The 15,963-nt window shown below is 37.6% G+C and overlaps 1 protein-coding gene across 7 annotated transcripts in view; it reads right to left on the reverse strand.

Moving 5' to 3' along the window:
- Positions 1–562: 562 nt before the first annotated feature.
- PJA2 (praja ring finger ubiquitin ligase 2) overlaps positions 563–15,963 on the reverse strand; it is a 32,097-nt gene continuing 16,696 nt past the window's right edge. For 5 of the 7 annotated variants that reach the window (XM_084225356.1, XM_084225354.1, XM_084225357.1 and 2 more), the window contains 7 exons: positions 14,537–15,563; positions 9,601–9,786; positions 7,995–8,180; positions 5,850–5,958; positions 2,372–2,486; positions 1,910–2,031; positions 563–720 (listed from right to left, as the gene is read on the reverse strand). In XM_084225356.1, the coding sequence (XP_084081482.1) occupies positions 640–720; positions 1,910–2,031; positions 2,372–2,486; positions 5,850–5,958; positions 7,995–8,180; positions 9,601–9,786; positions 14,537–15,563 (1,826 nt within the window). In that variant the 3' untranslated portion in view covers positions 563–639. The remainder of the gene's footprint in view (positions 721–1,909; positions 2,032–2,371; positions 2,487–5,849; positions 5,959–7,994; positions 8,181–9,600; positions 9,787–14,536; positions 15,564–15,963) is intronic. The other 2 variants (XM_084225359.1, XM_084225360.1) reach the window with 2 other exon arrangements.

Consider the following 15,963-nt stretch of genomic DNA (forward strand, 5'->3'; position numbering starts at 1 on the left):
GCAGAGCTGCCCCCAGCCCTGGGCTCCCAGCACAGGAAGGACACGGAGCTGCTGGAGAGAGCGCAGAGGAGGCACCAAGGGGATCAGAGGGATGGAGCACCTCTGCTGGGAGGGAAGGCTGAGAGAAGGGGGATTGTTCAGCCTGGAGAAGAGAAAGCTTTGAGGTCCCATCCAGTCCCTGAAGGGACTCCACGAGAAGGGTGGAGAGGGACTATTCACAATGGCTTATGACAAGACAAGGGAGAATGGTTTCAAACAAAAAGAAAGTAGGTTTGGATTACCTATTAGGAGGTAGTTCTTCACAGCGAGGGTGGTGAGGCCCTGGGACAGGTTGTCCAGAGAAGGTGTGGATGCCCCAGCCCTGGAAGTGTTCGAGGCCAGGCTGGATGGGACTTGGAGCAACCTGATTTAGAGGAATGCATCCCTGCCCACAGCAAGGGGGGCTGGAGCCAGATCATCTTTAGAATCCCTTCCAACCCAAGCCAATCCATGACTATACATCAATATTTTATACTGAATTGTTTTCACATTATAATTAAAACAGGCAAAATTTACATTTTTATTTTGGTGACAGATTTTATTTCCGACCCTAGTCTGAGGGTCCTGTAGCAATGTTAACAGAAGATGCTGAATCATAAATCAAATAAAAAAAACAGTGTCATCAGCTGCTTCAGGAAGTACAGGTGCAAGCACATGACGACAAACAGGGCATGTTCCCGACTACAAAAAGAGAAAAAAAACCAGGTCATTTGCACAGTTTGTGTTCAATTCTTCTGAAAAGCTAGAAGTTATTATTTATAAAGTATTTAGAGTCTCCACAACAGCACCATCTCAAACTCAAATTTGACTGCATGGCTACCTAGAGCTGACAAACTCAGAAGAAGGACTTGTTTTGTTTTTACACCAGCTACATAGCAAATGCAGCAAGTTCTCTCCAAGTTCTTCTTCACAGCATTGATTTTACAGGTGGGACTTTTTGAGGCAAGGATTAAAAATAAGTTCGGTACAGCCCAAATCTAAGAGGAAGTATTTTGTCCTAGTTTTCAGCAATAGCAGTTTACTATGACAACAGAAAAAAAAAGATAGGATGTGTAAAACAAGAAAAATGAATATGGTAATCAACATTATCACGGTTAAAAAAAAATATAAACTCATCAACTAAATCCATCAGCCCTCCATGCTAGAGGTATTCTGATATGACCCCCATGGTAAAACAAATTAATCTTTCTCTTATACTCTTGAGGAAATTGTGTTACAGGGTAAGCTCACTGAGAACTACCAAGTCCAAGCTTGAGCTGCACATAAAGGAGAGTGGAAGTGCAACTAAAAAAACCATACCAGGTTATTAATCATGGTTGTTTAAGTCTAGCGTCAACATGATGCATGCCTTTTTAAGACATTTAGAAGCAAAGTGATTACAGATCACGAAAATTAAATCTAATATTGTATAGAATTAATAATGGTAATTTTAAAAACAGTCAATCTACAAGCATTTCAGTAGTTCCTCTGCCAGCCTTAGCTGTCACAATAAGTGGGCCTGACATTGTGATAAGACAGACCAAACCCTTTGCTCTTCTCAGAGAAATGATTCCATTGTCTGTACTTCCAGACAGGAATTTAGTAAAGAAAGCTTTTCAAAACAAGTTATAACTCATCCATGTTTTTCATTCTTAGGAAAGAAATATTCCCTCTATTAAAGAAACTGTCCTTTAGGTGAATACAAATATAAGTTTTTTTCCTCACTTGCACTAGAATTTGGTTCCATAATGCAAAAATTCAAATAATATTTTGTAAATTCTTGGTATTTCATTCTACATTTTCAAAGTTAGAAGTTGTTCTTCCCAGAAGAATGCACAATATACACAACTCCTCCTGCCCCCAAACCCTCCACCAATCCTGTAGTACTTACTCTCTGTAACCAAAGAGTTACACAAGATTTGTGAAACAAATGATGACAGGGTAGTTCTGTTATGATTTCACCTTCCACATATTCACTGCAACAGATAGTACAACACTGCTCTTGACCTAAACCTATGATGAAGAAAAAGCATTAATCAGCATTAAAAGCATTAATTTACATCTAAGATGAGCTCAGATTAAAATACATATATTATCAACACTAATGGGTACAAAGTACAGTCACAGTAACACCATTAAAGATTACTCTTCCAAATGGATCAAAATTATGTTCAGATTCAAAAGATCTTAAGACAGCATTATGCAGTAAGTATACTTAAATATTGCATCTATGGTATTAGAGAAAGTTGAACTTGCAGTAAGTATACTTAAATATTGCATCTATGGTAATAGAGAAAGTTGAACTTGTTCTTACAAACTTTGTGGAAATTACTTTTTCATTATTTTTCCATACCATTGTAGTCACCTGTGACAATAATCTGTGGCAGACAATCTATGGTTTCTTTTGTAGCTGGTGGATGTGTCTGTTCAACATCAAATGTAAGAGACTCCAACTGTGCCAGAGCAGTCTGAAAGGGGTAAGCAGAGATCAAGTTCTATTATTCACAAATGCAACATTCAATACAAAACAAACAAACAAGCATGAAAAGGGATCCAATTCTAGCAGCGTTACTTTTTAAAATGGAAGATATGCCTATCAGACTAACCATTTCATAATTTTTATTTTTGTAATGAATGAGATGAAACTGAAGGTCAAAACAGATATGCCTTGCTTTTGAAGCATTCTTAGAGTATGAGGACAGAATCACAACTTAATCTACAGTGAACACTTGTTAATTTTATAAAGTTACAGAAAAAGCAGCAAGTTGAATATGTAATAAAGCTTGCTAATCTAAAACTGTCCTTTCATTGTGCTTCTGAAAATAAATGCCTCATTAATATGTTTCCTGGCCTCAATTATTAAATTACTCAGGCACAAACAAAAAATATTAAGTACCTTGGCTACACTAAGAGTGTACCCTTCAACAAATAAAAAACCTAAGATCCACATAGATATCTCTAATCTTAAGACAGACAAAATGCTCTGAAGTATCTTTTCTTAAACTCAATTTTTTTCCACACAAAATCTTTAAGGCTATAAGTCTACACCATATTTGCTGTGTGTATTTGCTGTGTACATCATACATTCAACTGTGTAAGACACTCAGAGGATATCCAGAAGAAAAAAAATACTAAAGTCACGGAACTCAGAATATTTGGTTGTATTTACTGAGAAATGTACTACCTGTTAGAACAGCATGCAAACTGAAGAACCAAGAACACAGAAACACTGGGTTCACACCTTGAATGAATTAGTCCTTTAAGTACAACTACTTACTGTTCTAATCAGCTTGAAAATTATTTACGTTATTGGCCACAAAACTCTCTTAGTAAGAAGTGGAAGATAGCATGATATTTTTGTAATGTTGGGAATAAAAAGCTCTATATACTAGAGAAACACTGGACTGTACAGAAACCTCTTCAATAATCTTTCCTCTTAAACCTTCCCTGAAGTTACTACAGCTGCAAGCTGAAAACATGCTTGGACTTGAGTTTGAGCTCCCCAAAACTGTGAACTGGCACAGGAAATACTTATAAAGTCACTGATGCAGCAGAGGCAACTTGCCTTTTCTGTACTGCTAATGAAGTAAACCAGACACTCCCAACTATGTAGTTCCTTTATAACAGATAGAAGAAAAAATATTTAAAATCACACATATATTCAATTAAGTTTTAGGAACCCAGAGAGCTATAAAAGCTATACAACATAGCTTTCCAAAACAAGTATCTAATACTTTCATTACTTCTCCCGTCCAAATGTCACAATTATTTGGGATAGACCTCTCCCATGCCCTCCCCTCCAATTAAGATACACTTGAATTTTGGATGCTTTATTGTGTCACATCCCTTTCAAGTATTTCAAAGCAATAGTAAATTATTTTGCTAATATTTTCTGAACAACTTTACTAACCACTTCATACTGTAAGAATATGTGCTCTATATTTTGCCTGAGATTTGAGGGGAATATTTGGAATTCTTACTCAAAACCTGTGTTGTCTATGCAGTCACAGTCCATACAAGTCCATACGGTCTTCTTCCACCATAAAGTTTCACATGCTTGTGTGCTACTTTCAAGCACAAATGCTATGCAAGAGAATCGGCTTTTCCACATTCACAGTGCCCTGTACCACAGGTACCTCTGTAGTCATCTGCCTGCTTGCTAATAGTGTTCAGTGACACTGTTCCTGGTGACACAAACATAATTACAGCACCTCCTCAACCACCCATGCACATAATCACCTAAGATTATTTTTACAGGTCACTCTGACAGGACTGCACACATTTCTTCTGACAGACCACTTAGGCAAATGTTATACAGAAATGAGAAACAAAAACTTAGTCATAATAAACTCAGTCTCCTTCTGAAGTCTTAATGTGCAGATTAAAAAAAAAAAAAAAAGGGATTAGTTATTAGTTTCCCCTCTCTACACAGATCCTCTTGCTATGGTGCAAAGGAGGAGGTCAACTGTTTTTGCAGTTCTGTTTCTTTTTGATGTAGTGAGAACCAGCCACTACAAAAGAGACAAGAATCTTCTCTAAACAGCTTCAAAACACTGCTTTTACAATAAGGATATCAACAGACCTTACCTTCTCCACATTAATGAGGTGTCTCTAAATAAGTAATGCTAACAAGATCCTACACAGCTGGAGAAGGTCCTGTGAGACTTATCATGTATGATGACCTCCCATATACCCTGGGGATGTACAACACCTGGAAACTGCATGACTGCCAACTTACACGATCAGCCCCTTCCACTGCCTTGGAAAAGACCTGGAAACCTTATTCAGAAAATCATTGACTTTGCCCATATTCATGGAAATAAACCCATTATCTATGATTGTTCCACTGTCTGCCAGCTTTAGAGAGCATTTCAAAGTGCCCTTGGTATTTTGCCTGCAAGCAGACTATGACATACAGCCTGCCCGGTTCACCCCTTTAAAGTGAGTGCTAGCAGTCAAACTGCCCCTTGCTGCCCTAAACTTACATAACCTACAAAATATTCAGTTTGGCTGTTGTAACACCATATTATATGTCTACACATCATTTAGCTCTTATTTTGACATATACCCTGCAGGGGAGATTTCTGGCAGTGCCAGAATTGTCATACTGAATCAAACTAGATCTCAGCTAGCTCTGTATTCACTCTGACATTGACCAACCTGAAGTAATAAACAAAAGACAAAGACCATAACCATGCTGGCCCTTGATAATAAATGCTTTGGTCTATATCCAAAATTAGACAGTGAAATGGGATAGAACAACGTAAAGATAAAAGACTTTTCTTTTTCCTGGTTATTTCTTTTCCTGATAGGAGTTTTTTATTTGTTACTCGATGGGTCTTCTAAAACTTTTTTTTTCATTTAAAATATACTGAGTAAGAAAGTCAAACACACAAGAGTCTTCTACTAATAAATAAAAAATTGAGAAATCCAAATGTATTCTTGCAAAAAAAAAAAAAAAGCTGGGACAACTCACAGGCATAGAATCAAGCATAAGCTTTCCTTTGTTATGTAGAGAATTTGGCAATATTCTTTAGAATTAATTGGCATATGTTTACACTAGTAGAAACCAGTAACTTTCTTTGCCTTACAAGGAAATAAATGCATATACTAAAAGGAGCAGGTACAGATAAATGACTCCTTGTAGTACATTCTTTAAAAGAACTTTCAAGATGTACTTTCATGTTTGCTGACCCAAAAGTTCAAGCTAACACAGGAATGCATTTTTCTCTTATTCTCCTGATTTTCAGATTAAGTTGAAAAAGGATTCCAACTATAAATATTTATGTCACAACATTACAGACATAAGACCATCAAAAATATTTGTATACCTCCACAGCTTCTAAGTGTCCCTCTAGTGCCATATATGTAAGAAACTGAGGTTCCATGTAAGGAATGGCTTGACCAAGTCCTAGACCATCACCAAACTCATCAAGTAGTCTGAAAAACATGGGTAAGAAAACATGGTCTTATTTTCAAAATTAATAGTTACAACACAAAGTCTAGATATATCAAATTATTGCACATCACTTGTTAATAACAGCCCGATACCCAGCCAGCTGATCTCCCCCTCCCTTGCCTCAACTGGACATGTAAATAAGATAAAAAGCTCATGGGTCAAGAGAAAGGGCAACGAGTCATCAATCACCACCACAGGCAAAACAGACTCAATTCAGGAAAAGCTTAATTTTAATTGAAAGGTTGAACCACAAGATCTTTTGAGGTTCCTTTTCAATTTAGGCTGCTCTACGATTCCATTAATTTATTGCCAATAAAAATGAATTTGAATGGTAAGAAACAATGACAAAAACTAAACCACCTTTTCCTTAACCCTCTCTTTATTTCCAGGCTCAACTTCACTCCTCCATCCTTGAGGCCTGTAATTTTCGCTATCCCAAGCAGCGCAAAGGGAAAGGAACAGGCGTTGTGGTCTGTCCATGGGTAGTTCCTCTTCGCAATTACTTCCTCCTCATGCTGTCTCCCTGCTCCTACATGGGTTTGTTCCCACAAGCTGCAGTCTTTCATCAACTACTCCAGCACGGGTTCACCCCAGACACAGTTCCATCAGCAAATTCCTACATGTTCCACCATGGTCTTCACCGGCACTAGAGCACTTCCTCCCCGTTCTTTTCCGACCTTGGTGTCTGCAGGGTCGCTTCTCTCACATCATCCTCATTTCTCTCTCTCACACTGCTTGCTGTTCAGCATTTTTTATGCTTTCTTAGTACTTTCCCAGAGGCCCGACCCTATGGTGGGTCCACTGGAGTCAGCTGGAACAAGCTGTGCCCCACATGGGGCAGCCCCAGCCTCTCAGAGGCAGTTCTGGTCCCAGCACAGTGGTATCACACTCCCACAGTGTATACTTCAGAACATTCTGATGAGAGTTCTTACTGTGAAAGGGTATAAGTTCAGCTAATGTGTTTCATATGTATTGCTATTAAGGTTGTTTTACAACTAACAATCAGATTTTGATAACATGTGTCACAGTTCATGGCTTGGCAGGTTCTTTGAGTTCTGTTTTAGAAATTCAGAAATTAAACCTTAAAACAGGCACAAGTGAAATGATGTACAGGTCTGCATATGCTCAGCAGACCAAACTTAACAGACCATCAAGATCTTCATTCCTGTTTTTAGTAACTAGGAAGCTTACCAACCTCCAACACTTAAAAGACAGCTTCTGTCCCTATCACACAATTCCATTGCTAGCTTACTGCCTGACAGTCTAAGAATACAGGCCTTACTTCTAGTTTGGACTCTCATGCATTAGTCCCTATTATGCTTTTCTACAATATAACTACAATATTTTCCACAATAACAAGGAGAAAACAACAGTGTTGCTATGTCTGTACTCAAGTCTACATTTTAATAACCAGAAGAGAGCAAGCATTATGTCTCTCACTGGAAAGCCTTTTCTAAACAAGCATTATATTATTATACATTATACTATTTTGTATGTGGCTCCAATCACTTTATTCCTGGTATTTGAAGCATTTTTATTATAAATTGATTGCAATATCCTTCAGTAATCTAATAACAGAAAATGGAGTGAAGCATTCAAAATTATTATAATACTGGGTAAGTGTATGTCATTTCAAAGAGAAATAAAATAGACTTATAATGACTAACTTACACCAGTTTCAAAGGAGGAAATGACCAATTATAAAATAGAACTGACTTGAATGCTGATTACATTTATATTGCCTTATTTCTGTTACACTTCCACTTGAAAATTAAATTAGAAAATAAACTCATGCCTTGCACATTTAGGACACCAAAATTTTCTCAAATCACAGCCTGATTTAGCAAATCTCTTCTCTTCTGTGTCACTTGAAATACCTTAAACTTTAAAACTGAGATTATTAGTCCTTGAAGCAACTGCATACTGAAGCCATAAGTACTTTTGACATCTTATACAGAAAACAAAATAGTAAATACAAAACCTCTGAAATGAAAGCAGACAACTATCAAATGCATACCTCCACTCCACATCCAGGTCTTCACTCACACTGGAGTCATCCTCAAGATTGTTATTTCCATCCAATAAGAAGAATCCAAGATGTACAAAATCACGAATTGGATCATTTTCCTCATCACTGCTACTTTCTACTTCTTCTCGGTACTGTAACCAAGGAATTTCGCCTTCCTCCAATAATGTCTGTTCCCTTTATATAAATAAATGAAAAGTTAAAACTAAAAAGCTAAGAGAATTTACAAACACACAAACAACAAAAGCCAAACATAACACAAAGACTAAACAGGCATGCTTCCCAGACTACACAGTCACAGATTAGAAATTAAGCATTTGCCATGAAAATTCAAGACATTCACAGAGCTCAGAATCTACTAACACCCACGAATCTGTGGCAAAGTTTTGTCTAATGCTCAAGGCCAGCAGTACAGTAAGCAGTTTGTTTCAAATTTTCCCTAGCACAGGCAGCATCCCTGCCAGGGTTAATAAATTTGGTACTAAATATATTATTTATCTACAAATTCCTAAAGGCATTAAGGAGAAAGACTAGTACCCAGAGCAGCCTACATGGCAAAGCTTGGCCTGAATGGGATGCAAAGAGCTACTACTTGCAAGAGAACCTATCTTGCAAGAGAAAGACTCCTCTCAATCCTGGATATTCTAGAGGAGCAGAAGTCACCTGGATGCAGAGAGTCATGGGGCTGTGAGGCCCACTTTCCTTATAGAAGGGAAAATAAACACGAATTATGTTAAAGATGCATACATTTTTATGCTGTTCATATCAAAAAAAGTTAAAAAGCACACAGCTCCATTATCGTTCCGAAAGAGATGAGTTGCTATAAAGTTTTCTTAAAGTCACACTAGCTCTTCAAGACCCAAGAATGTGGAGAATACTAAAAAAGCATTAACAAATAACAAATGGGACTGCTTAACAATAGGTACTGTGCACCTAAGAAGCTGAAAGAACACTTCGGTGTGGCCTTTGCTTTATAAAGATCCAAACTAGAGTCAATATCAGACATTTAGAAAAAAGCCAGGAACATTCCTCTTAGCTGTATATAGCTACAAATTTTGCCTTATAGCAAAGGCAGCTACAGTTTACAAAGTACTGAATGACTGGAAAAATAAAGTAAGTTTAAAGTTACTAGAGCAAGCAAAAAATTCAAGTTTTCTTTAATCACTGATAGGGCTGCAGAAAATATGGAGCAGCAGTGGAATAGGAGAAGCAATAAAGCAGAGAGATAAACAAGTTTTTTTCAAGGAGTCCTAAGCAGTATCAAAGGATGTTTATGTAACTTGTCTATCTTAACAATTAGCTTGCCTAACTGGCTTTTTAAAGTCAATACATTAAGTCTATTAACCATATTGACATTACATGTTAATACACTCTCATTGTTTCTGTGTTTTTCATTACAAAGAACTGCTTTCATGAAATGTCATATTTTCCCTGATTTGAAATGCATACAACTACTCAGATTATTGTGATGTAGGCAAATGATTGTTGCTAGCATGGTAACTGCTATCAGATGTTATTCTATGTAGTGCTTTGTGAATAGCCTACTACTGGTGATGCTAGAAGCTATAGGAAGTTAGCCAATAAAATAAAGGCATACTCTTCTTGGAAACAGAAGTCTGTGCTCTCCTCTTTCACACCACTGCTGCTCCTCTGCACACCAGGGTCACGCTCCTCCCTGCACGAGACAGTCTCCCAGCTTTCATCACTTGAGGACTGCTCTTTTTCCACAGCAGTAAAATAGGAAGGCACAGATGTAGACCATTCTCCATCACTGCACTCTGAGCTGCAATTTAAACAAGCAACAGAGTATGAATTCAAACACTGCTTTAGGGGAAAGAAAATAATTTCCTACTTTTCTATCAACATTGCTCTCAATATAGGCAACTTTTTTCTAAGAGAAATTAATCTTGTGCTATCTACAGATGCATTACAAATCAAGTGCACATAGAGTTATTTGAAAAAAAAAAAAAGAAAATTAGTCTGTAAAAAAGAATTCAAACATTCTACCCATCCTCCTTTGCAAAAATGTCTTGTTCCTCCCTTGCCACATATGTAGAGTACAGGAAACAACTAAGGAATAGAAACCAGTCTCACTATACACACCTTTCTCCCAGATTAGAAAAACGGCAGCAGTGGCACTGATTGATTAAGAAACAACAATCAGTGCTAGCCTTACCTCTCAGCCAAACAAATTTAAAGTAACAGATCTCAGAACATATGAGCCATATAGAACATAGACATAATGGATGACTTACTCCAAATTATTTGATTCACTATCCCAAACAATATGAACGGCAGGGAGTTCTGAAAAGACAATTTGCTCAGCCACCACATACAAAAGGGCAATAGATAAGCTTTGAACAGCTTAAACAAAAAAGTAGTGCTAGCACAATCTTAGGAAGGATAAACTACTGCTACCATTGAAACAGCACTTAGATGATTCACTCACTACAGTGACAATTACTGAAATTCAAAATAAAGTCAACTAGCTATGTCACTTCAAAAAGTTAGAGAAAACATACATGTGAACAGCCAACATGCTTACTAGACCTCATTTTATAAAGCAATCCACAACACCTAGAGCATAGTTTTCTAATTTGCTAAACCCAGTATGTTTAAGTGTATTGTTACCTCCCCACCTAAAACTCACTAATTTCCTCCCTTTATCAAATATTACAAATGCATACCAATAGAACTTTCAATGTAAGGAATTTTCAGTGCTTTTGAAAAACTGCATAGTATATACTGCAAGTTTTACAAGAACAAATAAATTCACAACACAGATTATATATAAGCATTTTAATCTGAGGAAGGAATAAATTTTTCTATCACAATTTTGATGACTAACAAAAAGTGATGGAAATGAGAATATTCATTAATTTAGGGTTATTTTAATGGATTACTTTAAAATAGAAATCATATCTATTATGAGTTCTGATATGTAGTCTAATGCATCTTGTATTACACCATCTAAAGTTGAATATTGACTTTTTTTAACTTTTTGATCTGGTTCTTTGGTTTTGGTTTGGGAGTTTGGTTTGGAATTTTTTTTTTATGTTGTTTGATGAAGTTTTTAAAAATGTATTATACAATTTAATCTTAGATGAAAATATATATGGCTGAAATACTCAGATGCCTTATTTTAGTTGTTTCTATTTTACAATCTGAAAATTACTTCCAACACACTTTAAAACTCTCCTCTTTCGATTTTAGTCAAATTTGTTCTATTCTTGCTTTTAGTCAAATTTGTTCTACTCAAGGTTTATGCACAAACACTAATTCAGACCAGAAAAGCATATGCCTAAAATCACTAACTCTAAACAACTAAAGAACATTAAGTATTTCAGAACTCAGGATTTAACTGTGGTCAGTTCTGCATGGGTGCAGAACAAGACTTAATGGATAGAGAGGTACAGACTTGTCACTTGCCAAAAGCATAGCACATAGTCCCTCCCTAGGCATCAAATGTGCATGTGGATTTGCTGACACTAGTCCCTCCCCTAGCTGAATTCCCTCCTAACCTGTACCTAGCACACAGTCCAAAATTAAATGGATGGAGCTAATGAATATGATCCTCTCCCTCCAACCCTGCCCTGGGACCTTCCACCACCTTTCAAACATACATGGTTCTAACAAACACCCAAGACTTTCTCCTTCCCACACAGCTTCCACATGCTAACACCACAAAAGCTGCGCACCTCCTCAAAGCAAAAATGTGAGGTGGAGGACCACACTGCAGCAATCAAAATGTGAATTTCTCCCTGGGTTGGGAATAAGCTAAAACTGAGGTGAAGGATGTAGTTTGACACATATGCCAAATCCACTTTTATTGCAGTTCTGCATGAACATAAAATATGGTTTAAATTTTTAAACATAAAACTTCACCTTTCAAGAGTGAACATATTACTTTGCACAGACTAATCATTGACAATTTATTTCATAAACATAAGTATTTTTAGGTTTTAGACCATAAATTATGGGGATTCTAAGTTAAAAACATATGATTCCTGTTCACTGGTTCAGTTACCGTCATCATCAAGAACATTTCTAATAATCAATCCATGTCTCTTTTTGTCATGCTACGATAACCCATCACTGTGCATCATGGAAGCCAATGTTACAATTGTAGAATATATTACACTTCCTTCATGGCATTTTAATTTTCTAGCAACAGCATTTCAAAAGGAAAAGACTGCACTAAAATTTTTGAAAAGCAAACTTTACAAGGAAGTGAAGGATTCATTTGCAAGTACCGTTATTAAGAATTGCAGAATTATAAGGGTTGGGAGGGACCTTTGAAGATCATCCAGTCCAACCCTTTGCCACCCTGCCATCCAACCCTTCTGCAGTCCAACCTGGGACACAGGAATGGTCCCAGGTGGGTTTGAAATGTCTTTAGAGAGGGAGACGCCATGACCTCCCTGGGCTACCTGTTCCAGTGCTCTGCAACCCTCAACCTAAAGTTCTTCTTGCTGCGGTAGAACTTTTTGTGTTTTAATTTATGGCCATTGCTCCTTTTCCTGTCACTGAGCACCCCTGAAGGGAGTCTGGCTCCAACCTCCTGGCACCCACCTTGGAGCTATTTATTTGCATTAGTGAGATCCTCTCTCAGTCTTCTCCAGACTAAAAATGAAACTAAAAATGAACACAGCACCACAGATGTGCCTCACTAGGGCAAGAAGGGGAGCAGGACCACCTCCCTGACCTGCATCCCAGGATATCATTGTCCCTCCTGGCCCCCAGGGCACACGTGACCAGCTCAACTTGTCACCCACCAGCACCACAATGTCCTACCCAGAAGAGCTGCTCTCCAGTGGGTGAGCCCCCAGCCTGTGCTGCTACTGGGCCTTATCCCCCCACAGGGGCAGGACCCCATTCTTAAAACGTTGAAGAAGAAAAGCCCCCAAGTCTACTATTTTAAAATGCATTTTGTTCTCTCATAGTTGCAAGTCTGCAACGTTTTAAGGAGAGGACTTTATGCTAATTAATTTTCATGCCTTTCCCTCTACAAAAATACAGGACATACAATCTACAAAGCACGTTCGCTTATGAATGGCAAGCACATGCACATCAACAGAGAGCCACATCAATATCCAAAAGACATGTCTTGTAAAGTAGGAACAGAATCAATAAGATGAAAGGGAACTGCAAGAAAAAGAGGGAAAAAAGCCATCACAAGCACATCTCGTAAGGTTAGCAATGTTTTTACCCTCAAACAGCTCAGTTATTTAACTCCAATTAATAGTGAAGAATTCTAAACTAACATTTTATGAATAGAAGTTAATCCACATAAGATTTATCCGAATTATTTTGTCTTCTGGGTGATGTCTTAGGGTGACTATATGGTGCTTGCATCCCAATCATCTGTTCTGTTTATGCTCGATATTTAGTTTTGCACCTCTAAGACTGGTTCGGAGAGTGAAGGGGGGAGGAAGAAGCGCGCAGTTCGTTATCAGAAACTGCCCTCACTCCTCCACATTCCTGCTCCTGGACTGTGTTGTCTGTGGATGGACAGACAGCGGGACAGAGCTCTCCTTTGCTTTTAGTTAGTTTTTAGCTAGCTGAGGCAGAGAAGTTCCCTGGACTGTGGTTTTTCTTTTTCTTGGAGCTGTTCAAGCCTGCTCTCGACTGAAAACCCAGAAGAACACTGAGAGCTCACACCTGTGGCCCATCAGAGCCTGGGACACTGAACTCCAGCACCAGAAGGACTGATAAGAGACTGAGCAAGCCCAGTTACACCCCATAAGAAGAACTCTCTGAATTTTAATATCTTTTCATTTTTTATTCTAGCGAATACTTTTCTTGTTAAATAAACAATTTTCTCCACTTTTCTCCAAGGAAATATTTTCCCGAATCAGTTGGGGGTGGGGCCACTTGAATCGGCTTTCTAGAGGAACAGCTTTTGGAGTTTCCTCCCAAATTTGCCCTACACCAGGACAGCTGAAGAGCTCAAAGCAGGAGAAACCTGAACACTGCTTCTCGTGTCAAGGTTGGAGCAATTTGTAAATCTAAAACTGTCATAATTAATAGCTAATTTGGAAACACTCAGTAGTCCGAAGAATTTCCATTAAAATGATATTATAAGCAACCCTATCAAGTTATTCTTCAGATATAACAAGGAAGAACAATTTCTTTCAAAAGGCTGGAGACAATAACATAAATAGGCTGCCATGCAGAATACTGAGATTTGGAAGCAAAAAAACAAATTCTGAAGAGTAAGCCTAGAAAGAAACTTTCAAACCTGAACAAGGCTTTCAGTCTTTACCCTCCATCTGCTCAGTAAAAATGAAATAAAAATAAACAAGTAATATTCCTCAGTGATAAGATGCTCTGACTGTAGACATAACAAAAGGCTTTTTACATTACCAGAAGAATGAAGGATAACTGAAAGGAAAAGTTGGCATCTTGTTATCTGATCATATTCTGAAATGCCTGAAGTTTTTATGTCTCATATGCTAACATATTGTTCAGTTTCACACACTATTTACACAAAAGATTCAATACTAAAACAGATAGAAATATGAAATTTTTACCTGTCTTCATCTTTGTGGGACAGTAAGTAATGTGTGTTGCGGTCTTCAAACTCATTCCAAAAAGCACTGTCACTTAGAACATTGTTTTGCTCTTGAGCAAGTGCATTTCTTCTTACGTCTATTTCTATGTTCTTTTGATAACTGTGCATTCTTGAGAGAAAGAACATACCAGAACTCATCTCATCTTTGCCATCTCTCAAGGGACACTCAGGATGGCACTGCTGGACATCAGTAATTCCAATTCTCCTCCAGGAATCATTTTCCTCTTCATCATCACTAGGGAGATGTTTTTCTCTCTCCAGTTGTTCAGCAATACTTTGTTTTCTAATTTTAGGTCTCACTACTAGCTCAGATGAATTTTCTTGGTCAGTGTCTCCATCACCAATGTTTAATACATCAGCAACTGGTACAGGGGTTCCAATTCCTACATCCACTACATGTTTTATCTGCTGTTTTTCATAACTGTCATCACCCAGGCTAATTTTTGGTGTAGCTTCATCTTCAGCAGATTTAGGTGTCCTATTGCTTGGACATGCCAAAGGCATTGGTCCTGCTTCTTCACAACTTTCTCTATAAACGCTGTGGTTGAAAGCAGACAGACAGGACTGTAAGTCATTAATAGACTCCATGTCTTTTTCACACTGAGAAAGTATGTTATCTAGTCTTCCCTGAATTAGACCTGCTGCTTCTCTTATCCAAGAATATTTGTCTAGAGCATCCTCTTCCTCTCCATCACTGCTATCTGGCTCATAGGAGTCAATGTTTACAAAAGCAATTCCATTTTTACCATTCAAATCATTATGCCCTCCAGACGTGTATTCTGTAACATCCTCAGATTTTTCATAAGGTTTCATCAAGTCCCGTGAGATTTGGTTGCCTTCTAGGCCATAACCAAATACAGAAAATGGTGATGTTTGGCTTGATGCACTTTGGCAAACAGGTTCAGGAGTGCCAGCATCTTTTGACAAAGGCTCATCTAATAAATCAGTAGAAACTTGAACCAATGGACTAGAATCTTCAGAGAAAGCTGTAAGAAAAAATGCACTGGAATAATCAAAACCAACAGAACTATCCTTGTCTACAACTGCTCATTTAAATAGAAGGGATAATTTACTATGACTGCAGTACAAAGTGATAGAAGCATTTATCAGAGATGTAGTAATTCTTCAGTAATATATTTACTTTCTCATTTATACAAACTAAGCCTACAGAAATAGATCTATATTATACAATTCCAGCTACAGGTGTGATAGGGAAAAAAGTATTAAAGGAACACATACACAAGCAGAATTTTTACACAGTTTATATAAAAGGGAATTATAAGATAACAGGAAAACTGAAAGAACATTTCTCTCCATATTGGATTATCCATTCATTAACTAGCTAAATTGTGCCTTCTGCCACATTCAGATAAAGTCACTTATTGC

Source organism: Fringilla coelebs, assembly GCF_963513975.1.
Source record: "Fringilla coelebs genome assembly, chromosome: Z".
Classification (NCBI taxonomy): domain Eukaryota; kingdom Metazoa; phylum Chordata; class Aves; order Passeriformes; family Fringillidae; genus Fringilla; species Fringilla coelebs.